General features: G+C 40.0%; 1 protein-coding gene across 1 annotated transcript in view; it reads left to right on the top strand.

Annotated features, from left to right (window-relative positions):
- Positions 1 to 25764, top strand: part of SERINC5 (serine incorporator 5) — a 116712-nt gene that overhangs the window by 66696 nt on the left and 24252 nt on the right. Inside the window, exons 3-8 of the mRNA XM_010588243.3 lie at positions 7155 to 7333; positions 7817 to 7899; positions 9834 to 9927; positions 18636 to 18847; positions 22124 to 22219; positions 24190 to 24316. Coding sequence (XP_010586545.1) covers positions 7155 to 7333; positions 7817 to 7899; positions 9834 to 9927; positions 18636 to 18847; positions 22124 to 22219; positions 24190 to 24316 — 791 coding nt within the window. The remainder of the gene's footprint in view (positions 1 to 7154; positions 7334 to 7816; positions 7900 to 9833; positions 9928 to 18635; positions 18848 to 22123; positions 22220 to 24189; positions 24317 to 25764) is intronic.

Genomic DNA, 25764 nt, shown 5'->3' with positions numbered 1-25764 from the left:
ATTAATAATCAGAACATGGAATATATGAAGTATGAACCTAGGAAAATTGGAAGTCCTCACAAATGAAATGGAACCCGTAAACATTGATATCCTAGGCATTAGTGAGCTGAAGTGGACTGGTATTGGCCATTTTGACTTGGGCAGTCATATGGTCTGCTGTGCCAGGAATGACAGCTTAAAGAGAAGTAGTGTTGCATTCATCGTCAAAAAGAACATTTCAGGATCTGTCCTGAAGTACAACATTGTCAGCGATGGGATAGCATCCATATACCTAAAGGAGGACCAGTTAATGCAACTGTTAGTCAAGTTTATGCACCTACCACTAAGACCAAAGATGAGGAAATTGAAGAAATTTAATTGAGGAAATTTACCAAATTTACCAACCAAGAGGTCTGAAATTGATCAAACATGCACTCAGACTGCATTGATAATTACTGGGGATTGGAATGAGAAAGTTGGAAACAAAAAAGAAGGATTGGTAATTGGAAAATATGGCCTTGGCAATAGATACAATGCCGGAAATCATGGAATAAAATTTTGCAAGACCAATGACTTCTTCATTGCATGTACCTTTTTTCACCAACATAAATGGTGACTTTTTTTTTTTATACACGTGGACCTTGCCAGATGGAATATACAGGAATTAAATCAACTACATCTGTGGGAAGAAACGATGGGAAAGCTCAGTATCAGTCAGAACAAGGCCAGGGGCCGACCTTGGAACAGACCATCAATTGCTCATATGCAAGTCCAAGTGGAAACTGAAGAAAATTAGAACAAGTCCATGAGAGCCAAAATACAACCTTGAGTATATACCACCTGAATTTAGAAACCATCTCAATAACAGATTTGTTGTATTGAACACTAATGACGGAAGACCAGATGAGTTGTAGAATGACGTCAAGGACATGATACATGAAGAAAGTAAGAGGTCATTAAAAAGACAGGAAAGAAAGAAAAGATCAAAATGGGTGTCAGAAGAGACTCTGAAACTTGCTCTTGAACATTGAGTAGCTAAAGGAAAAGGAAGAAATGATAAAGTAAAGGAGCTGAACAGAAGATTTCAAAGGGCGGCTCAAGAAGACAAAGGAAAGTTTTATAGTGACATGTGCAAAGAGCTGGAGATAGAAAACCAAAAGGGAAGAACAGGCTCAGTATTTCTCAAGCTGAAAGAAGTGAAGAAAAAATTCAAGCCTTAAGTTGCAGTATTGAAAGATTCTAAGGGGAAAATATTAAACGATGCAGGAAGCATCAAAAGAAGGTAGAAGGAATACATAGCGTCACCGTGAGGAAAAGAACTGGTCGACATTCAACCATTTCAGGAGGTAGCATATGATCAGGAACCCATGGTACTGAAGGAAGAAGTCCAAGCTGCTCTGAAGGCATTGGCGAAAAACAAGGCTCCAGGAATTGATGGACTATCAATTGAGATGTTTAAGCAAGCAGATATAGTGCTGGGAGTGTTCACTTGTCTATGCCAAAAAATTTGGAAGACAGCTACCTAGTCAACCGACTGGAAGAGATCCATATGTATGCCTATTGCCAAGAAAGGTGATCTAACTGAATGGGGAAATTATCAAACAATATCATTAATAATCACACAGAAGTAAAATTTTGCTGAAGATCATTCAGAAGCAGTTGCAGTAGTATATCCACAGGGAACTGCCAGAAATTCAGGCCGGATGCAGAAGAGGACGTGGAACCAGGGATATCATTGCTGATATCAGATGGACCCTGGTTGAAAGCAGAGAGTACCATAAAGATGTTTACCTGTGTTTTATTGACTGTGTGTGGATCGTAACAAATTATGGATAACATTGTAAAGAATGGGAATTCGAGACCATTTAATTGTTCTCATGAGGAACTTGTACGTAGATCAAGAGGCAGTCATTTAAGCAGAGGAAGGGGATACTGCATGGTGTAAAGTCAGGAAAGGTGTGCATGAGGGTTGTATCCTTTTACCGTATCTATTCAATCTGTATGCTGAGCAGATGATCCGAGAAGCAGGAGTTGGAGGGAGACTCATTAACAACCTGCAATAAGCAGATGGCAGGCACAACCTTGCTTGCTGAAAGTGAAGAGGACTTGAAGCACTTACCGAGGAAGATCAAAGACCACAGCCTTCAGTATGGATTACACCTCAACATAAAGAAAACAAAAATCCTCACAACTGGGCCAATAAGCCCCATCATGACAAACAGAAAAGACTGAAGTTGTGAAGAATTTCATTTTACTTGGATCCACAATCAGCATCCCTGGAGGCAGCAATCAAGAAATGAAACGACGCGTTGGGCAGATCTGCTGCAAAAGACCTCTTTAAAGTGTTGAAAAGCAAAGATGTCACCTTGAAGACTAAGGTGCACCTGACCCAAGACATGGTGTTTTCAGTTGCCTCATATGCGAAAACTGGATGATGGATAAGGAAAACTGAAGAACTGATGCCTTTGAGTTACGGTGTTGGTGAAGAATATTCAATATTCTTTACCAACACCAAAAAATGAACAAATCTGCCAAAAATGAACAAATCTGTCTTGGAAGAAGTACAATCAGAATGTTCCTTAGAAGCAAGGATGGCAAGACTAGGTGTCACATACTTTGTACATGTTATCAGGGGGGATCATTCCCTGGAGAAGGGTGTCATGCTTGGTAAAGTAGAGGGTCAGCAAAAAAGAGGAAGGCCCTCGATGAGATGGATTACCACAGTGGCTGCAACTCTGGGCTCAAGCATAACAAGGATTGTGAGGATGGCACAGGACTGGGCAGTGTTTTGTTCTGTGGTACATAGAATCACTATGAGTTGGAACCAACTCAATGGCAGCTAACAACAACAACAACAACGTTTTCAAGGTTCATTCGTGTTTTAACATGTATCAGGACTTCATTTCTCTTTATGGCTGAATAATATTCCACTGTATGTGTGCACCACATTTTATTCCATAGGGTTTTCAATGGTTGATTTTTTTAGAAGTCGATCGCCAGGATTTTTTTTCTGAGGCACCTCTGCTAGCCTTCAACCTCCACCCTTTTGGTTAGCAGCTGAGCACATTGACTGTTTGCACCACCCAGGGACTACCTATGCTAGATAAACCAGTTGCTGTTGTCGATTTCAACTCATGGCAACCCCACGTGCTTCAGAGTAGAACTGTGCTCCACAGGATTTTCATGGTTGTGATCTTTTGGAAGCACATCGCCAGGTCTTTCTTCTGAGGTGCCTCTTTTGGTTAGTATCCCAGCAGCTCACTATTTACAGCACCCAGGAACTCCATGTGCTAGATAGTGCCTTAAAGAAGTTTACTTAATAACTTCTACATGTTAGGACCTGTGGTAAGCACTTTATAAGGATCATCTGATTTTATTGTCAACTTCCTGCAGTGAGTGGGAGTATTATTTCATTTTTACAGATGAAATAACACAGATGAGGAACTTGAGGCCCAGAGAGGGTGTGTAACTTGCCTGAGGTCACACGGTAAGTGGTAGAGTTAGGATTGCAAGTCCACGTGAACTGTTTATTCTTACTTGATAATTTGTGGCTTTGCTTTTGGTTGCTTTGAGGATCAGGAGGACACCCCTTGCTCTCAGAGGCCTGTACAGAAACAGCACAGGCTCAGTGTGAACCCAGTTTACATGCTTGTCCTTGGATGCCCAGAGCCAGTCTTAAGCGGCAACAGCCGTAGCAGACGCGTTGCCTCACCCCGCGGTGTGGAATCTGTGTGTAATGTATATTTTCTTTTTCTATAACTGGGATGGAGCTTGGAACAGCAAATATTTAACCAGAACAAATTCCCTGCTAAAATTCTGCCAGCTTGTTCAACATGGAGGTTTTTTTTTTGCCTAAAAATATTCACCACTTACTGAAGGCTAAATGTGCCCAGTCACCCACAAAGCATAAAGGAGGTCTTGGTTAGTATTGGGGTGGGGGGGGTCGGGGAGTTGTTTGCCACATACTCAGTCTTTGATGAACTAAAAGCTTTGGGCACATTTGAGGTGGGCTGGAGTAAACAAGGGAGGGGATTTGTTGGGGTGACAGGATAGAAGCTCCTGCCTCTCAGAGTAGTACAGTCAAATACAGTAACATCTCTTTATACCTCCCTCTGAACATTAACGTTTTCTTTGAAATGGAGTTTAGGGGGAGGAGGAGTGAGCAGTGAGTTGTGGGGGGGGGGTGGGGAGCTGGAGAACAGCCTGCAGGTGAAAGGTGGTTTAGTGTAGATGAAAGAAGTGCCAACAGGCATGTATTATAGGGAGGACAGGGGTTGCATGGGTGGAGTTGTCAGAAAGTAGTTTAACGGGCGGGTGGTGGTGTTCAGGTGTCCTGGTGGCACAATGGTTAAGAGTTCGGTTGCTAACCAAAGGTCAGCAGTTTGAATACACCAGCCTCTCCTTGGAAACCATACGGAGCAGTTCTACTCTGTCCTATATAGGTTTGTTATGAGTCGGAATTGACTCCATGGCAAGGTTTTAGTCTTGGGTTTTTGATGTTGCTGATGAGAACAGAAGAGAGATGGGAGGGAAGCAAAGAGTTTAATGAATATTATAGAGCAATGAATCGCATATAAATCAAACAATCTAACAAGTGTGGTTTCTCTGTCACGAATATAGCTTTTATAGATTTAAAATAGTTTTACCTCCTTGTTACCAGTACTTCCCATACAAGTATAACTTTCAGATTAGAATCTCCGAAACTTTCATTTTGTGTGTGGTCCCCCATTACTTCACCATCTGCTTTTAACAATGCAGATTGCCTACTCTAATTAAAACAGCAAAAAATTCAGACCTCTTGAGAAATCACACGTGTAACTTCTCTTACTACCTGTGTGCAGGCACCTTTCCTGTGTCTTTGTGTCCAGTCCTAACTGCTGTTCTGAACCAATTTCCAGAAACATTCTCACAGGGATGCCTCAGAGTGCTTCAGACCCTGTACGTTGTGAAAGAAATCCCTAATCTGTTCTAGCATTTCCCTTCTTTGTCCTTCCCACCTCTCTTCCCCTCCACCTGAAAAGAAAGAACCCTTCCTCATCCTTCAGTTGAGTTTTTGTCATCCATACAGTCCTGCCAACTACGACTTCTACCTACAGAATCTCTGATTTCCTGGCCACTGGTTTGTCTTCTTGATCTGTTACCTGGACTGTTAAGCCAGTGGCCCTCTAACTTACCCTGCTGCCTCAAATTTGTCTCCTTTCCAATATGCCCTCCACTTTTGCAGCCAAAAGTATTAAGAGTTAAATAGTCATTTCCCTTTGCGTATAGAATGGGAGCCAGATTTGTTAGCATGGACACAACTGGCTTGTGCCAGCAGTACTCTGCTGTTTAGTATTATACTAAATACTAACTACAAAAAAATTATTGTCGTTTATCTGAAATTCCAGTTTAACTGACATCCTGTGTTTTATCTGGCAATCCTCCAAGTGTGTTAGTTTGTTTTGTAGCCCAGTCAAATACAGTAACATATCTCTTTATGCCTCCCTGTGTTCCAAAAAAATTGCAGTTGCAAGAACTGACTGAAAACAAAACGATTGACATTTCTTTCTTAAATCTTTCACGTCTGTTCATGAAAATAGAGCTGTCTAGCAGAGTCTCAGAAATAATGCATTTTTGTCTGGGGCACTTACTTGGAAAAACATATTTTCAGATTCAGATGTAAAAACTGGGGCCCTAAAGAAGTTTCCTGAATAAACTGAATGCTTCGAAGGCCACCATAGCAGGGGCAGGGGTCTGGGGACCATGGTTTCAGGGGACATCTTATTCAGTTGGATAATAAAATCTATTAAGAAAACATTCTGCATCCCACTTTGAAGAGTGGCGCCTGGGGTCTTAAACGCTAGCAAGCAGCCATCTAAGATGCATCAATTGGTCTCAACCCACCTGGATCAAAGGAGAATGAAGAACACCAAGGACACAAGGTAATTACGAGCCCAAGAGACAGAAAGGGCCACATGAACCAGAGACTACATCATCCTGAGACCAGAAGAACTAGATGGTGCCCGGCTACAACCAATGACTGCCCTGACAGGGAACACAACAGAGAACCCCTGAGGGAGCAGAAGAGCAGTGGGATGCAGACCCCAAATTCTCATAAGACCAGACTTAATGGTCTGACTGAGACTAGAAGGACCCTGGTGGTCATGGCCCCCAGACCTTCTGTTGCCCCAGGACAGGAACCATTCCCAAAGCCAACTCTTCAGACATGGATTGGACTGGACAATGGGTTGGAGAGGGACGCTGGTGAGGAGTGAGCTTCTTGGATCGGGTGGACACTTGAGGCTATGTTGGCATCTCCTGCCTGGAGGGGAGATGAGAGGGTGGAGGGGGTTAGAACCTGGCGAAATGGACATGAAAAGAGAGAGTGGAGGGAGAGAGCGGGCTGTTTCATTAGGGGGAGAGTAATTGGGAGTGTGTAGCAAGGTGTATATGGGGTTTTGTGTGAGAGACTGACTTGATTTGTAAACTTTCACTCAAAGCACAATGAAAATTATAAATAAAAAAAACTGGAGCCCTTTTTTGGGGAGATAAGGAGGGGGTCCTCATTCAGGGAGATGAGCTCTCATTAAATTTGTTTATGGGAACGTTAGTAGCCTCAGCCATTATTATTTCTTGAAGACCTTTTTGGAAGAGAAGCTATAAAATTTCTTCATGATTATCACTCTTCAGTTTTACCTCTGGCTTTGTGTTAGTAATATTTTTTTCTGTGCAATGTTTTTGTCTCTTTTTGGTGGATAACAGCTATAATATGAGTAACTTTATAAAGACTTTTTCAACTTATTTTCTGTTCTAAAGACTGTTCAACTCTGATGTTGATACGATGTTTTAGAAGCACTCTTTTACAATTGACTAAATCCTTGTATTTTGACATTAATAGAAATGTGCTACTTGTTATTGTGTAAGATTTTAAATATTTTGATTATGCAGGTCGTTTACTTCGAATCATTCTGGGTAAGTACAGACTGAGCAGTACTTTGTGAGCACCATATCTTTAGGAAAGATTCATAGAGAATTAAGGAAAAGCTGTTAGAGGATACGTTTTGCTTCCTCAGCCTCTGCTTCTTTAGCATGTGGTGCATTTCCACGACTGGATTGTGACATGTAGGGTGAATAAATGTCCTGTGACAGCACATCTTTTAGTCAGTTTTAACAGATGACTTTTCTCTCTTTCTCAGATTCCTTTTTATGAAGATATTTGTAAAGGCATTAAAGCTGGTGACACCTGCGAGAAGCTGGTAGGGTATTCTGCAGTGTATAAAGTCTGTTTTGGAATGGCATGTTTCTTCTTTATCTTCTTCTTACTGACCCTCAAAATCAACAACAGCAAAAGTTGTCGAGCTTATATTCACAATGGGTAAGTCTTGGGTCTGTGTGGGCATTTGCTCCTTTATTATTTTCTGAACAGTATTCCAGCACCCCTTCTAACTCATTGGACCCTTCTCACAGCTCTTCCTCTAGTAGTAACTATTGACACTGATTTTAGGGAAGGTGGAACTTATACTTGTCACCACATGGTGTCCTAAGAGCTAGCACACTATTTGTAACACCTGCTACAGTGGTGAGAAATTCAATGGAGACAAAGGAGTTTGTTTCTTGGACCAAGACCTTTCCCCAGGTCATTTCCAGTCTTGCATTGAAATGGTGCTTGGCACAATCAGAGGCCATGCCAAGTCTGTTTAATTAAGGAAAAAGGCAGTCACTTAATTACTTCCCCTCAATTTGGAGAGAACATTACCAATGGGTGGAATCATGGATTGACACATTTACCTTCTAAGAGATCTTTTGTCCTTCCTTGAATATCATTTAAATACATTTTCTCCTTTTTTTTTCCTTCCAGCTTTTGGTTCTTTAAACTTCTGCTGTTGGGGGCCATGTGCTCAGGAGCTTTCTTCATCCCAGATCAGGAGACTTTTCTGAATGGTACAAATGGGTTATTTTGGGTACCTATACTATTCATCCTGTTTTTACTCATTTTGTAGAATTGTTCAAAGGCGAAGTCCAGAGTGCCTTTGATACTTTGAATTACTGATTACCTTGTGGCTTAAAAAAGAAATCCCTGCCTTACCTGCAGCACACTATTCACCCTGTCCACTCCCTCCTCTCAACCGTCCCTCCCCGCTCCCCTCACCCTCTTTCCAGCCTCTCCCCCACCACCTCTCTTCCTGGCAGGGTGTTAGTGGACTTTTTGTTACATGGCTGAAGGATTGAAATGATAACTCTAAGGTTAATCGGCCTGTAGGAAAATGAGGCACTTAAAATTTGTTTGAAAACCCGTTTGGCATGCCAGCCTGACTTCACCAGCTAGGTCAGAAGAGGCTCAGGGAGAGCTTGTTATTTCTGAGCACAGCCCGGAAAACCCCCCACCACAGAATGCGGGGCTCTGTAGCAGCTGTACATCTGCACAGCTTTAGGAGGGCTAAGAAGGGCAGCCTCCAGTTTGTAAACTTACTTTATGTGAAGCTGTATAACGTTGAGTTATATTCTTTATTGATAAAACCAAAAACCAAACCCCTTGCCTTCGAGTCAATTCCAACTCATAGCGACCTTATAGGACAGAGTAGAACTGCCCCATGGGGTTTCCAAATTGCAGCTGGTGGATTCAAACTGCCTACGTTTTGGTAGGCTCTTAACTACTGCGCCACCAGGGCTCATCCTTACTGATAGAACCTGCCCAAATTACTTTAATATAACGCCTTTAATCGCAGCTGGATCTGGAAGCCCTTCATATGAGCTCGGGGTGGGGGTGGGGGAGCCGGGATTTCAGTAGTTAAAAACATTGTTCAGCCGAGATGGGTTCACTTTCCCAATCAAGATGCTGAAAATATTCGCATTGTGTCAGTTCCCAGAGAACAGCCACGGTGCCTCAAATAGTCCTGTATCAGGGTCCAGCCAGCCATATTAGTTTTTCATATACTCCTTAAGGAAGTTTTATGCCTTTTTACCACCTTAAAAAAAAAAAAAAACTTTAATCCCACAGGAAAATGGATATTCCTCTTATAATTTGTTAATTGAAACTTATGACAAGAATCAGGTGTTGGAGAGAAAGGGCCCTTGTCTTTCGGATATTAGGTTTGGAAGTTTGGAAAAGTCATCTGCGGTGTTTTGGCATAGTGATATTTGCATCCAGTCATGAGTTACTAGAGGAATGTTTTTTATGTCCACTATCAGTCACTATATAAAATGGGACCTCTATTTTCAAAGCCCTTTCAAAACAGCAACAAAGAGTATATCTTGATTTTAGCTAAAATAAAACCTGTTAATAGTTTTCTGTTCCCTATGTAGGTACTTTTATATCTATTAGAATCATGATTAGAATGGGAAGAGACCTAGAAGTTCCCTGTCTGCAGTCATTTTCGGAGATGTGATGTGGCTCAGTCAAGGCCATAGCCTCTCTGTGGCAGAGTCAGAAGTAGAGCCTGAGCCCTGCCTTCCCTGTCTGGACCTCATTCCCTCACCAGATATTGGTGATGTCTAATAAAATCTGGACTTTGAGTGTTCAAGTCATAATGTGCTCATGATTTTAAATTGTGGGACATTGTGAATTTTATAAATCACTGCATCTGTTAGCTATCTGGAAGTTATATAGTGTAGAGGCTAAATTTGGATCTAGAATGCCTGTGTTCAAATCCTAACTATGCCCTTTACTGGCTGTGGGACTTTGTACTACTTAGACTCTCAGTTTTCCCATGTGTAATGTGGGTGTAATAGTAGTACCCACTTAGATGGTTGTGTGGGAGTTAAATGCGTTACATGTACAGTGGGCATTCAGTAGAAATTGGCTATAGTCATTTTCTCTATTTTGAGGTAAACACATGGATCAGTCACCTCGTCTTTTTGTTGATCATTTTCTGCAGCCTGGCGCTACGTGGGAGCTGTAGGAGGCTTCATCTTCATACTCATCCAGCTCATCCTGCTCGTGGAGTTTGCACATAAATGGAACAAGAACTGGTATGTGCCTTCACGGAAAGCTTCCAAGCTAACTCATTGACTCAGAAACTGTCCAGGGTATAGTGCACCAGGAAGTGTATTTTTAGGGATTAACAGCCTGTTTACTCCGACAGTAATCTTTGCTGGCGCTTTTTACTTCACTCCTGCCCTTTATACCTCCTCAGTTAATACTCACTCATTCTTTCTACCTTTCCTCATTCCACATTTTTTTTTTTCTCTCTTTCACTTTTTGGCTCTCTTTTTCCCTGAGCTCTCTCACTTGGGCTCTGAGCCAGCTAATGGTATGAGCTAACCACATTCAGCCCGATTGCTGGCACCTGTTGGCCCTCAGTCTGTGTTTTTTATGGTAGCAGGAAACTTGGTTGGGCTTCAGATTCACCCATCCTTACAAAGTGAGAAAACAACACATTACTCTCAAACCAAAGGTACACCTTCTGCAAAGAATACAAGATTGAATACCTTCTATCCGTACCATTTTTGTTCCTTTTCAACTGGCTCAGAGTGGAAAGACCCTTACCCTTCATTAGGAAGATGTATTTTTTTATTGTGCGACATTAGAAAGCCATCCTACCTTTTAGAAAGAAAGACATTTTCTACATGCCTTGAAAATAGAATTCACATTCTAGGCTGAGTGGGAAATACCAAACCATTAATAGCCAGTTTTATTTCTTCCTGAGACACTTGAGGAAATGACAACTGGACAAAGGGGTCCAGCTCTTTTCGTTCTAAGGCCAAGTAGACTCTCTTTCTCTCTTTGTGACTCTGGGCAAAGAATTAACTGCTCTTTGTCATATTTTCCTTGTTTGTAAGATACAAAAAAAAATACCTGCTTGTTGTACCCAGTAAGGCTTTTGTTATTTTATAGGCATCATTATATTTTACACTAAGTTTTGAAAAACAAATGAACCATAGGGCTACATGAATGTGTTATTTTTATTTTGAACAAAGCAAAATACACTATCCATATTACTCAGAATACTTTATATTCTGAACATATTCCTCAGCTTGGTAGTTATTGTTAATTTTTGGTTTTGTTTTTTTAAGGATCATATCATAAGATGTAGTTGTCAGGATGCATGAGTGAAAAGATAGTTGTTAATTATTTTATTATTTGGTAAATATTAGCTTAAGCATACTTAGGACCAGTGGGTTTTTTTTTAAAGTATTTTACTGTTTTTTTTTTTTTGGTGAAAGTTTACAAAGCAAATTAGGTTCCATTTGACAATTTCTATACAAGTTGTTCAGTGGCATTAGTTACATTTTTAACAACATGTCAACATTCGTTCTCTCTAACTGCATTTCGGTTGTTCCATTTCCAATACTCTATTTTCCCCACCTCCTTATCTTCTCTGCTTTAAAGTATTTGTTGACCTTTTGGCCTTTTATATATATATATATAATTTTTTTTTTAAATATAATTTTATTTATTTTGTTGCTGAGAATATACACAGCAAAACATATACCAATTCAGCAGTTTCTACATGTACTATTTAGTGACATTGATTACATTTTTCAAGTTGTATAATCATTCTCACCCTCCTTTTCTGAGCTGTTCCTTCCTCATTAACATAAATTCACTGCCCCCTAAGATTCTGTCTCATCTTTCAAGTTGCCTTTATCAGTTTGATCCCATATAGGTAGTTCTTAAAAGAGCATAATGCTTAGGGCAGACATTTTTTGTTAGTTAATCTAAACTATTGGTTTTAAGAGCACCGCAGGGGGTATTTTTGGTTTAAGGTTTAAGGATTGTCTCAGGGCAATAGCTTCAGAGGCTCATCCAACCTTTAAGGCTCCCCTTTTGATCAAGATTCTTCTATGGAGTCTTTGATTAAAATGTTCAGTCCAGTAGCCAGGTACCATCCACTTCTGGTCTCATGGCAAAGGAGGCAGTTAGCCACACATTCCACATCCTCCTCCTATTCCTGTCTCTTCTTCCTCTTTTGTTCCAGGCGAACAGAGACTAATCATTGTGCCTTAGATGGTGGCTTACAAGCTTTTAAGACCCCAGGCACTACACATCGAACTAGGAGGTAGAACAAAAGCACTAAGTATATTTTCAGCCAGTTAACGGGATGTCCCATAAAACCATGACCCTAAACCTCCCGATCAAGAAACCAAATCCCCTGAGGTTTTTGGTTGTACATAAGCAGCCTCAGCAGCTACTCTTTTTTGTTGTTGTTGTTTTTGTGAATATAACTGTCACACAACTTTTGTCAGTTCGATTTTTACAGGTATACAACTTGTTGACAGCAATTACAGTAGTGGGCTGTGCAAACCCAACCCTTAATTAATGTGATATTTCTATCACTGTTAACCCTGCTTTTCTCTCTCCCTTTTGCCCCGGTAACCACTAATAAGCTTTGTTCACTTTACATTTGCCTTTTCTTGTCTTTTTACATAAGTGACGTCATACAGTGTTGGTCCTTTTGCGATTGACGTACCTCACTCAGCATAGTGTCTTCTAGCTTTATCCATATTGTAGCATGTATCAAGACTTGATTTCTTCTACTGGCTTAGTAGTATTCCATTGTATGAACCACATTTTGTTTATCCATTCATCTGTTAATGTGCATTTAGATGGTTTTTTAATGGAGCACCAGACTCACAGGTAAGATCCTTTATTTTGTGTGCCAATCTGTTATTTCTCTAAAAGGTGACCTCAGGGGATAGTTTTGTTTCAAGGTTTAAAGAGTATCTCAGGGTGATAGTTTCAGGGAATCCTCTAGTCTCAACCAGTCCAGTAAATCTGGACTTTTAAAGAATTTGAATTCAGTTTCATGTTTTTCTACCAACCTATCAGGGTTCATCTTTTGTGGCCCTGATCAAAATGTTCAGTAGTGGTGGCTGGGCACCATCTACTTCTGGTCTCAGGGTAAATAAGGCCATGGCTTGTGTAGGCTATTAGCCCTGTAGAGTAGCTTCTTCTCTGAGACGTTGGTTTCCTTCTTTCTCTTTTGCTCCTGATGAGTAGAGACCAATAGTTGTATCTTAGATGGCTGCTCGTAAAGTTTAAGACCCCGAAGCTACCTGAACTAGGATGCAGAACGTGAAGTTTGTGAAATATTATGCCAATTGGTTGAGTTTTCTCATGAGACTAAGGTTATGACCAATTTTTTAAAGCACACTAAATAGTCACACAAGTACCCCTACAGATATATTTTGTTTTTTTTCCAAGGCTTAATCATAAAAATAATACTGATTTTCAGAGCTGGGTCATGCTCTTGGATAAGTTATTCTATTGCTTGCTGTTCTGCTTTTCAAGTCATCCTTAAAACCTTGTAATTTATGTGTGTAATTTCTACTAGATCTTGCTTTGAGGCAGCAGTTTTCTTAAAAATAACCCAAGTGGGTTATTAGAGTTCTTATGTGACCCTATTTTCTCAGTTGTAGAGAAAAAACTGCCTACAAAGATGGAAATGCATTCTAATTGATTAAATATTACTCTTTCTATGATTGTCCTTAATGTACTTTCACTCTGAAATTTTTATTAGACAACATAAATATGCCATCCTAAATTTTTCCTAAAATTTTCACAGATATACTTCAAATGGGGAACTTTGTGGTAAAATATTAAAATCTTTGACAATGAGTGCCTGATTTGCCCGTTAAATAGCATGCTCCCATAAGAATGTTTTCCTTCTTCACTCTGACTTTAATGTTTTGATTGATTCTAAGCCATTCTCTGAGACTAAATATCAATGCCAAGTTTTAATAGGAATTTTAGAAGAGTTTGGTTGTTTTAAAAACTTTATAGAAACCACTCAATAAATATGGCTTAAGAGCTTTGCAACCAAATGATGCTGCTGTTGTCCAGGCCTTGAGACTGATAGCCCAACGAAATCCCTTTTGTCAACAAATTTGTAGTTGGTTTTTCTGCCCACAATTAGGAATCAGTTAGGAAGCTCACTAACATTGTTATTTTTGGTTAAATTTTCGAGTTTGGTAGTTTTGTGTGTGTATGTGTTCTAACAAAGCCTCCTCCTTACAAGGTTAGTCTGGAAAATATAATACTCATCATATTACTCTTCATGGCAAATCCAGTTTGTTTTTCCCCCTTTTTCTCTTAAAAAAGAAAAAAAAATGTATATATATCTCCTGAGACTAAGATGATTCCAGTGACAGTGGACTAGAAGGGCCATGGGACCTAGGAGGCTGTCATTTTAATGACTCTTTTTCTCTAGCTTGCTATTTATTTAACATTGAGCATGTCACTTGGCCTCTCTGATCTCAGTTTTCATACTTATAAAATGTGGTTCAGCTAGATGTTTAATGTCTGTTTCTTTCTAGCTCAAATTTTGTGATTTTACAAACCAATTCTATATCCAAATTGAAATAACAAAAATGTAGGTAGTATATTGAGGTATTTCTAAACACCCATTTTTTAAATGTACTAGATTTTTTATTTACTTCGTTGCTGCCATTGTTGGGTTTTATTTAATCATAAAATTTATGCCGAGCCTGAGCCCAGTCAAAACTCTCAACCTGGTGTCTACTTGCTGCTAGGTCTGTCCATTTGGCCCTGTTGCTGATCCTTTTCTAATCTCCATTCGAGTGCATTTACGATTGTTAAAAATAATCAAAGCTCAAGGAAATTTGAACATAATGTTTATTCTGAGCGGTTATTGTATATGTATACAGGAAGACCATTTTGATTCCAGAAAAAGCAAATGGCTTGTGGAAGCTAGGTACAGCAAGGTTTATAGAGAGAAGAGGAGGGAGAAATATAGATCAACCATTGGCTAATCTTAACATGATTGATTAGACCCTGCCATCCCCTTTTATTTAGACTAGTGCATATTAGTTTACAAGATGGACTCTGCCCCTGCACCCAGCCATATCTTTTGAAAGTCAAATTTAGTAAGCCTAGTTTGGAACTGGAAAGAGGATTTGCAACTTTGGGTGAAAGAAAAGCTGATGGCAGATTATTTTTGGTCAGGAATTTCTTGGTTTCATGAGTAAGAAAACCACAAAATCAAAGCAAGATATCTGCTATCAGTATCTCTCTTTGATGCTCTCTATCCAACAAAATTTTTTGAATATTCATCGTGTGCCAGACAGTATAGTAGGCAGTGAGAATATAAAGATAAACCTGTCAGGATAGGTATTTGGGATATCTGCAAAAACAAGATGTCATCTGGAAGACTGAATGAATCTGGTGCAGCAGGAATAGCCGACACTCTGCTAACACTGTTGCTGTTGGGGAAATGGAAAAGAAAGAAAACAGTATTATTACTGAATAGGCATTAAACCGGAATGTGATGCATCATGCTAAAGAGATTGCAAAGACAGAAAGAAATCTTCCTGTTTTATGTAGCTACGTGGATACAACCCATTGCATTCACGTTTTGAAGATGAATTTTCCGTTATCTTTTTGGTCAGAGAATTTGGAGTCCAGTGCCACCGGAACAAAGTTAAGCTCATCTCCTCCCAGGAGACTGGGATGATTACATTTTAAAAGAAATGTCTACCAGGTTCTGGAGGAAACATCCTTAAAAAAAAAACACCCAGTGCCATCGAGTCCTAGATTTACATAGTTTTCAAAGAGACATAGAAAGAAATCACAGTTGCAAGTGTTCTGAAGTGAATGCTGAAAGAAAAGGGAGGGGGAAGTCTCTTCCCTTATTTTCCATGAGGAGAATTAAAACTTCTTATGTTTTAATTTGTATTTGCCCTTACAACATGTTACTTTTTTTTAACAGTCAACAGTCCTTGAACTTATATTCAATATTCTAGACAATAACAGTCTAGCAGTGACCACAGCCATGTCCTGCCCCGTGGAGCTTACATTCTTTAGCGAAGAGATAGATAATAGATAATAGTAGTCAAGCAAATATGTAATATGTCCAGTGTTAAAAGGTCTCTGAAGAAAAATAAAGCAGGGTGAAAGGGCTAGGGAGAACTGGGCAGGTTGCTATCTTACGATCAGGGAAGAGCATAAGATGTAAGAGAGACTGGAAGGAAATAAGGGAGAGTCTGGGGCAGGTCTGTGCTTGGCCTGTGCAGGGAACAAAGGGGCTACCGCTATGGCTGGAACCCAGTGGTGAGGAAAGACCGGTCGGAGCTGAAATCAGACAGCTGAAATCAGAAAGATGGCACTGAGCGGTATCATACAGGGCTTTTGAGGCCAATGTAAGGGCTTTGGTTTTTAAAGTGAAATGGCAGTGCTTTGGAGAGTTTTAAAACTGGAGGAATGTAATCTATGTTTTAAATTGGAAAGAGACTGAAGGGGCCAGTGGTGCAAGTAAGGAGGCCAATTAGAAGATAATCCAGATGAGAGACAAGGTAGTGTGGTGGTAGCAGTAGTTTGATTCTGGATTTATTCTGAAGTTGAAAACAGTAGAATTTGCTGATAGGTGATAGATGGCTCTGGGTGGTAATGGAGGAGGCGAAGGAGGGTGACAAGGAGAAAAAGAATGACAGCTATTCTTTTTACTCCCTCCCCCCCCACACACACACAATGAGAAGAATGGAATTGCTATTTTCTGAGATTGGGAAGTTTGTAGAAGAACAGAATTGGGAGTGGAGATGGGAATATTGGGAGATTAGTCTAGACCTCAAAGGAGCCCTGGTGGTGCAGTGGTTAAGCGCTCAGCTGCTAACTTGCTAACCTGTGGGTTGGCGGTGTCAAAAAATAAACAACTCAGGACACCATTAATAGATGGCTGTGCAGGTCTAATAGACCATTTTAAGGTTGGGCAGCGCATCATTTGCCCAGGAAATGGGTGCTCCAGTTAATCAGAGTCCTTAAAGTGCTTATATACAAAGTTCTCAGGAACTTTTGAACAAAATTTCTGATTGGTTGACATTTATGTAAACTTGGCTGAACAATAAGACAGTCACAAGATCAGTGAGTCTTGGTCACAAGACTTCTAAAATTTTAGAAACAGAATGTGTTCATCGGTCTTAAAAACAGGGTATGTTCATTAGTTTCGAAAACAAGATTTTATTAATTTCAATTGTTTTCTGAGTTTTAAGTGAAAGTTAGTGTAATGAAACCAGCCTTTCTGGTTTCAGTGGGTCTAGTTACCTAGCTACTTTTAAAGAGTAGTTTAAAGCATAGCTAAAAGATGACCTTTAGTGTCGTTGGTAAGAGAATTCTTTATATTTCCATAATGCAAAACTTACAGTTTTTTTGACAGCGGTTCAAACCCACCAGCAGCTCCACAGGAGAAAAGATCTGGCAATCTCTTTCATAAAGATTACAGCCTAGGAAACAGTATGGGGCAATCCTACTCTTGTCGTATAGAGTCTCTATGAATTGGAATCTCGATGGCACACAACAACAGCGCTTTAGACCTGCTAAGTTTGAGATGATCCCTTTTAGACCTTTTAGTGAAGGGGTTGAGTAAACAGTTGGATATGACACTGGAGTTCAGGAAAGATTTAACTTTGGAAATATAAACATAAGAAAGTCCTTCATATACTAATACCATAACCCAGAAGATTATTGGAGGGAGGAAATTGCATCCATACACCACAGGTCGCAGTGTTTACCTTTTTATATATAAATCATTCTGTCTCGCTGTCATGAGTTATTATTTGGCTCTTAGATTTTTTTCTTTTTTTTCTTTGTTCTCCTTTTGTGAGTCTCATTTTCTCTGATTTCCTTTGTATGCCTTTTATATTAGAATTACATTCGTCGTTGGAGTACTTGGCTTGGTTTCAGGAATACAGTGGTCATTATCATTTTGGCCTTTCCTCCTTGTTTTCTTTGTCTCTGACTGCAGTAACTTTTTCATCATTAAAACATTTTAGCTGGGTTGCTTGAACACTTTGCAGTTTTGTGAAAACATTAAGCAAGCAGCTTGCTGTATGAAGGTTTCTGAGAATGTGGTTACAAAGAGCAATTTAACCATAAGCCAGATGACAGTGATTCAGTTCCTTCTCCCTCTTGTTGTGTCCTCTTCATTTAGAGTTTAGAAACAAGCTTTTCTTTGTTCTGAACAACTGCTGTGGATTTAAACCACCGCTTATTTCTCCCTTCCCTTTATTAGTATTTATATAAACTGTAAAGCACATTATTCCAGTCTGTTAATTTTTTTGTTGTAAATCCCATTACAACTGATTTTTATATTCCATTTTTTTTCTCTACATCACATTCTCCCTTAATATTGGTATTATTTTGGAGAAGCACTACTTTTACAGATCTTTCTTTTCAGTGCAGGGAGAAAAGAGCTGAGGTCAGCCAGTCTTTCTAAATGAAGCTAATGTCCTTCTGTCTCTAAAGAAAAAACGGGCATCAGCGGAAACTGCTGGCATCACTTGGAGTAGAGACTGTGGCGCTCCAGACTCTGTGCTTAAGGGAAAACTTGAACCCCAGAGAGGAACCACTTTTTAACACTTCGAAAACCTGTCCCAGGGTAGTTCAAATTCAGAATGGAGAAGCTAAAATCAAGTCGGATTTGAAGCCTGTCTACATCTATTTCTTTGAATAGATGAGGCACATGAATCAAAAACGGAATTCTTTCAGCGTTTAGAGAAATTCTAAGCTTGAACCGAGAAGTCTGCGTATTTACCAGAACCTTCCAATTTTGATAGAGCATAATGATTGCTTAAATGATATGCCTTCCGGGTAAGGCATCTTATAATAGCCTGGGAGCCTGGTAGTGGTTAGTTAGTGCCTGAAGGATGGTAAGTGTTGTCAGAACTGCGTGCTTCACGGACCTGTCTTTTCTCCTCTCCCTCTTACCGTCTTCCTGGAAAAACAGGACTGCAGGAACAGCGACTAACAAGCTGTGGTACGCCTGTCTGGCCCTGGTGACGCTCATCATGTATTCCATTGCCACTGGAGGCTTGATTTTGATGGCAATGTTTTATACACAGAGAGAAGGTTGCATGGAAAACAAAATTCTCCTAGGAATAAACGGAGGGCTGTGCCTGCTTATTTCATCGGTGGCCATTTCCCCCTGTGTTCAAAACGGTGAGTATGGTTCTTTCCATTCTTCTTTCTATGCACCCCTCTAAGTATCTTTAGCAAACTCAATGATTTCTCTTTGAAACAATGGTTATTCCTTAACTTACTGTAGACAAGCCTGCAGTAGGAAAGGTGGGACTCATGCGGTCTCTTCTTCATCTTCCACACTTGGGCTGAATGTGATGGTCAAGCCTCATGTCAGGAGACCCAAAAACCAAACCGGCAGCTATCAAGTCAGTTCCAACCATAGTGCCCTAAAGGACAGAGTAGAACTACCCCATAGGGTTTCCAAGGCCTGTAAGACTTTATGGAAGCAGACTGCCACATCTTTCTCTCACTGAGTGGCTGGTAAGTTTGAACTGCTGACCTTTCAGTTCGCAGCTGAGCACTTTAACCACTGCACCACCAGGGATCCAAATCTACCACAAGGGGCCTTTAAATGGAAATTGCTCTTGGTGTATATTAAAAATGGTGTTTGTGAGCTTCCCTGTAATTTCTGTGTAAAAGTTGAATAAGAGTGTTCTCAGAGCTGTTTCCCATGTCATCCTTTGCTCAAGGACTATGGACAAGAAAAAGCCGGGGGACAGTGTGATCTAGGAGTCAAGAAGCAGGAAATCTGATCCCCGCTTGGTCAGCAGCTGGCTCTGTGAGCTAACCTTCCTTAAAAAACCAAACTGAACCTGTTGCCGTCGAGTCAATTCCAACTCTTAGCAACCCTATAGGATGGAGTAGAACTGCCCCATAGGGTTTCTAAGGAGCTGCTGGTGGATTTGAACTACCAGCCTTTTGGTTAGCAGCCAACCTCTTAAACACCGTGCCACTAAGGCACTAACCTCCCTTACCAAAAAAGAAAAAACCAAACCCACTACCATCAAGTCGATTCTGACTCACAGCGACCGTATAGGACAAAGTAGTATTGCCGGATAGAGTTTCTAAGGAGCGCCTGGCGGATTCAAATTGCCAACCTCTTGGTTAGCAGCCGTAGCACTTAACCACTATGCCATCAGGGTTTCCAGCCTCCCTTGGATCCAAGTTATCCCTCAGTGAAGTCAACAGAAACGTGAGCCTAACCTTGCTCATGATTGTTTCAAAGCCAAAAAGAAGAGACACTGGGAATTGACAGTGCTTTAGAAAGGATCCCTGGTGGTGCAATGGTTAAACACTTGGCTGCTAGCCAAAAGGTCAATGGTTTGAACTCACCAGCTGTTCTTGGGAAATAAGATGTGGCAGTCTGCTTCCATAAAGATTTACAGTCTTGGAAACCCTATGAGGCAGTTCTACTCTGTCCTAGAATCAATAGGAGTTGGAAGTGACTCGATGGCAGTGGGTTTATTGTTTTTTTTTTCTAAAGTATAGATGTGAATTGTCATTCATATACTACTTTAGATGTCTTAAGGAAGCTTGCTGTCTTTGGGATTGTAGAGACAGAGGTCCCAGGTCTAAGGTTTCCCATAGGTATCTTACTCTGCCAGTGGTGAAAATGCATATGGCATTCAGGTTTCTAGGTAGAAAAAGAAAAATATGGCCAATAAACATATACTCCCTTGAATCCTAACATAAAGTGATTAAAAAAAAAATTTTTTTTTAATTTTTTAAAAATTTTAATTGAATAATTTTAAGTAATTTTTTCAGTACTAAATTTTTCAAATCTGTTATTAAAATTGAGAATGTATTCTCCCAATTCCTTTAATTATCAACTATGCATTTTTAAAAGCAAATTGTTAATATTCAGATTAAAAATCTCTAAAATCTCCTTTGGGTTAAAGGCTACCATTTGAAATAGGTATAATAATTTTGAAGTATTTGGTTTAATGTCATTACTGATGATTCTGTACATAAATTTGATCAGAGGGAAGATTTGGTAAAATGGGATCCTTTCATGTCAACAGGTTAAAAATTTCACCCAAATGAGAGAGGGTGCGGGGGGGGGGCGGAATCCCCTTATCATATCTTGTTCCTCAGAAAGATCTGAACACTAGGTTTGATTTAAATGTTGTAACTTTGAAGCCCTTCTCCTCATGGGTGTTGAGCCCCATAGCTTTCTCTTTACCCTGGACCAGCTCTGGTGCTTACTCAGTATTCCCCAGAGTTTTGTCCTTTGACAAATAAGAGCTTTTTTTCCCCTGCGGCAGACTGTACTGTAAATGTCCGATGGCCTTGTAGAAACCGAAGTCCATGCCCTATGAGACCTATCCCTTGTGCAGACAAGTAATGCTGGTAAATTTTTTCTGATCTTGTGATTCAGGAACTAATGCTGTGAATCTCAGGGGGACTAGGCAGTATGTTTAAGTACAGCTATAGGCTCGAGAAGGTATTGTAGGTGTTGATAAAATATTAGAATTTATGTCTAAAACGGCAGCGTTAGACTCAGTGTATAGCCCCTCCCCCGAAATTCTTTTAGTTTTCTCTGAGAAATACATTATATACCTTTTTTCTTTAAAGGTGTCACTCAAGTTTAAGGAGTATCAGTGGGGCAGGGTATCTGATTTCTTTTGAGGTACATGCTTTCTTCTTCTTTTTTAATTAATTATTTTTATTGTACTTTAGATAAAGGTTTACAGAACAATCTAGTTTCTCATTAAACAGTTAGTACACATATTGTTTTATGACGTTGGTTAACAACCCCAGACATGTCAATACTCTCCCTTCTAGACTTTAGGTTCTCTATTACCAGCTTTCCTGTCCCCTCCTGCCTTCTAGTCCTTGCCCCTTGGCTGGTGTACCCCTTTAGTCTCATTTTGTTTTATGGGCCTGTCTAATCTTTGGCTGAAGGGTGAACCTCGGCAGTGATTTCATTACTGAGTTAAAAGGTTATCTGGGGCCATACTCTCAGGATTTCTCCAGTCTCTGTCAGGCCAGTAAGTCTGATCCTTTTTTTGTGAGTTAGAATTTTTTTCTACGTTTTTATCCAGCTGTCTGGGACCCTCTATTGTGATCCCTGTCAGAGCAGTCAGTAGTGGTAGCTGGGCACCATCTAGCTGTGCTGGGCTCAGTCTGGTGGAGGCCATGGTAGATGTGGTCCATTAGTCCTTTGGACTGATCTCTCCCTTGTATTTTTAGTTTTCTTCTTTATCCCTTGCTTCCAAAGGGGTGAGACCAGTGGAGTATCCTAGATGACAGGCTTTTAAGACCCTAGACAATATTCACCAAAGTAGAATGTAGAACTTTTTCTTTATAAACTATGTTATGCCAATTAAGCTAGATGTTCCCCGAGACCATGGTCCCCACAGCCCTCACAGGCATATGCTGTCTTATCATTGAAATGTCTCTTGTGTTTTACAGAACAACCACACTCTGGATTACTGCAGTCCGGGCTGATAAGCTGCTATGTCACATACCTCACTTTTTCAGCTCTGTCTAGCAAACCTGTAGAATTTGGTAAGCCAGCCTTGTCAGGGAACATGTGTTTATGGTGTGACCATTATCATTTGTGGAAGAAGGAATACATATCTCTACAAGCTATTGTTTAAATATTGGGGATGCAGCTTGATTTAAAATTAGAATTTCAATTTAGGTCTGGGATTAACCATTTCAGTCATGCCAAGCACCCCCAGTTTTAAAGTTTGCTTGTTTGTAATTAATGTGCTTGGCTACGGACCAAAGGGTTGAAGGTTCAGGTCCACTCAGAGAAGTCTCAGAAGATAGGCCCGGCAATCTACTTCTGAAAAAACCAGCCATTGAAAACCCTACGGAGCACAGTTCTACTCTTGGAGTCGACTCATTGACAACTGGTTTATGTTTGGATATATTTGATTTTGTATAAACTAAGTTAAATAAACATAGTGTCTTCTCTCTAGAATTAAATCAGAATTGGTCAGTGTAATACAGTTGTTTTCCTCTTTTAAATTTAGAAGAGAAATACAAAGATAATTTTTCAAAGTTTCAGCATATACATGTACCATGTATGGATCTTGTCTATATAGCTGTTTATAGTGGAAAGTGATATAATCAGAGGTCTTCTATTAAGTATAGTCTACCTCGATTTAATTCTTTTCTTTTTTAAAGCCCTATTTTGAGTCCGTAAGTTTATTTAAATCTACCCTCTTTAAGACTCTTTATGACTTTTTGGGTACTGATCTCTGATTTTGGTGAAAGAGAGTTTTTGGTTACAGTATTATTATAATTTTTAAATACAAGTAGCATTTAAAAACAGAAAAAAATGTTATTTTTAATTTCAGGTGGTATAACTGAAATGGGAAAAAATTCATGTTTTGGTTAATTTTTTTTAAAAACATTTTTATTGGGCTAAGAATAGAAATTCCTTAAACCATATCATAAACAGCCATGTTTCAAGTGTGATTACCTGTGATAATTTTAGTCTTAACTTCAAACACTGAGAAAGTGCATGTTTGTAAAACGGTTTCTAGACCGTTATTTTATGTTGATACTCCTGTATTTTTGGGCGTGGTTGGTGATCAACCCTAGCTTTGATGTTCAAAATTGTGTACTGTATTAGATAAAAAGTAAATACAGTTTATCACCAATGGTAATATTATAGGAGTATTCAGTATGTCGTCTTTTGAAAGAATTTTTCAAAAAATCCAGACCTCCTCAAGACGTTCCTAGGTTACAGACTGAAGATATCACAGCCGTTATCCTGCCTGGTTTCCCATCAGGGTTCGGAGGCTGTTGTTGGCCAGACCACTTACTGTCTACTGCTATTACACGTGTGGTTGTTGATTAGCCTCAACGCTTCTCCAGAGAGGATAAGACACAGAGGAAGCTCTCACTTATCTGTACACTACTTCTCTGTCTTCAGGGGCTGCTGAATCAACTGAAAAGTGGAGCTAACTTTTATTTTTACTGTTGTTTGAATAGTTCTGAAAATGAGCAAGAGAGCAAACTAGTTGCCATCGATTCAACTCCATGTAGAAGTTGGAGCATCAGAGTAGAACTGTCTCTGTAGGGTTTTCAGTGGCTGATTTTTCCCAAGTAGATTGCCAGGATTTTCTTTCAAGGCACGTCTGGGTAGACTTGAACCTCTAATCTTTCGGTTAGCCCCTGAGAACATTAACAGTTTGTACCATCCAGGGACTGTGAAAAAGAGCAAGACCCTTGTTAAGTCCTGGAACTGTAGGATCCTTTAGCTGTTCTGCAATCCAAGGGCCTTGGTCTAAGAATGAGCCAATGTTGGAAGAGCAGTACTTTGAAATCTACAGCAATGTGACCCACCAGAGCAATAGCAAAAATTTAGTCTGAGTCAAATGTGACTGTAAAGTTCCCAGTGATCAGTAATTGTTCCACTGAGGAAGTACACCAAAGCTGCATGAATTTTCCCAAAGTGGATGCTTATGGGAGTTATAACAGACTTTTCCAATTTGACTGTTAGTTCTTTGTTTTTTCTTTAGCTCTGGATGAACATGGGAAGAATGTTACAATCTGTGTGCCAGACTTTGGTCAGGATCTGTACAGAGATGAGAACTTGGTTACTGGACTGGGCACCACCCTCCTGTTTGCATGTATCTTGTATTCATGGTAAGTCTTCAGAGTTATATGCAGACTTTAAAAGTACAAGTTTCAGCAGCTTCAAAGTAGCCAAGCAAATACCGTCTGAGGGAGGGGAAAAAGAGCCAGAAACAAAAAGGTGGAATTACAACATGACATCTAGGTGCCAGGACTTCACTCACCTTATTTGCACTTGTATGGGTGAGTGAAAGAAATGTATGGTGACGTTGCAGCTGCACTGCCCCACACCCTCTAAACAACGGTTTTGGATAATGGTTGCTAAAGCATTATTGGAGGGCGGGAGAGCACTAAATGAAGAAAAGATCTTGTGTGCCAGAATATTTTGGCAACTTTCTAGTCCAAAGGAAATAGCGAAATAGTGTTTGTTCTGCTGTAGATGGGAAGAGCTCAAAGCACCACATACACCATCATTTTGTGCACAGTCCAGGAAAGACAGGAAATGTTCCTTGTCTTTTATGCTCAAGCTCACCATGCTGGTGTTAAAAGGTGAGGCAGCTCCTCCCACAGTAGACGTGATAGATAAGCAGACTGCATATCAGATGCTTATTGCTGGTGTGACTGTGGGGGTTTATTCCACCTTAAAGATATAAAAGATTGCTAAAGGGAGAAACGAGAAAGGAGGGAAGTGGTTGGTTACTTATTCTGGGTACATATGTCACTGGTAATTACGTTTCCCTTTGACAATAACCTTTTCACATTTAGGTTTTACTTGTGTGTTTTGTTTGCTACATTTCAGAGTGTAAAAAAATCTACTTGTCATACCCCAGTGCCGTCAAGTCTACTTGTCATAGGCACATTGTAATTTCCCTTTTGCTGAAATTAACAATCCTGGTGGTGATAGTTTATATAAATAAAATGTGTTCCCAAGTACTTTGGCATTCTCATACAGCTTCTGTCTTAGTCATGTAGTGCTGCTATAACAGAAATACACAAGTGCATGGCTTTAACAAAGAGAAATTTATTACTTTACGGTAAAGTAGGCTAAAAGTCCAAATTCAGGACGTCAGCTCCAGGGGAAGACTTTCTCTCTCTGTTGGCCTTCTCATCAATCTTCCCTCGGGCTAGGAGCTTCCCCGCACAGGGACCCCAGGCCCAAAGGACACGCTGTGTTCCCAGCACTGCTTTCTTGGTGGTATGAGGTTCCCCATCTCTGCTCCCTTCCCTTTCCTTTTTATCTCTTGAGAGGTAAAAGGTGGTGTAGGCCACACCCCAGGGAAACTCCCTTTACATTGGATCAGGGATGTGACCTGGGTAAGGGTATTAAAATCCCTCCAGAGTCCTCTTTAATATAAAATTACAATCACAAAATGGAGGACAACCACACAATACTGGGAATCATGGCCTAACAACATTGGCACATATTTTGGGGGGACATAATTCAATCCATGACAAGCTTCCAACACATCCTATTGCCAGAAAGAGACCAACAAAGGCATATGTGTTTTAGAGATGGGAGA

This window comes from Loxodonta africana, chromosome 2 (genome assembly GCF_030014295.1).
Source record: "Loxodonta africana isolate mLoxAfr1 chromosome 2, mLoxAfr1.hap2, whole genome shotgun sequence".
NCBI classification, from domain to species: domain Eukaryota; kingdom Metazoa; phylum Chordata; class Mammalia; order Proboscidea; family Elephantidae; genus Loxodonta; species Loxodonta africana.
This window is presented reverse-complemented; position numbering and strand designations above follow the sequence as displayed.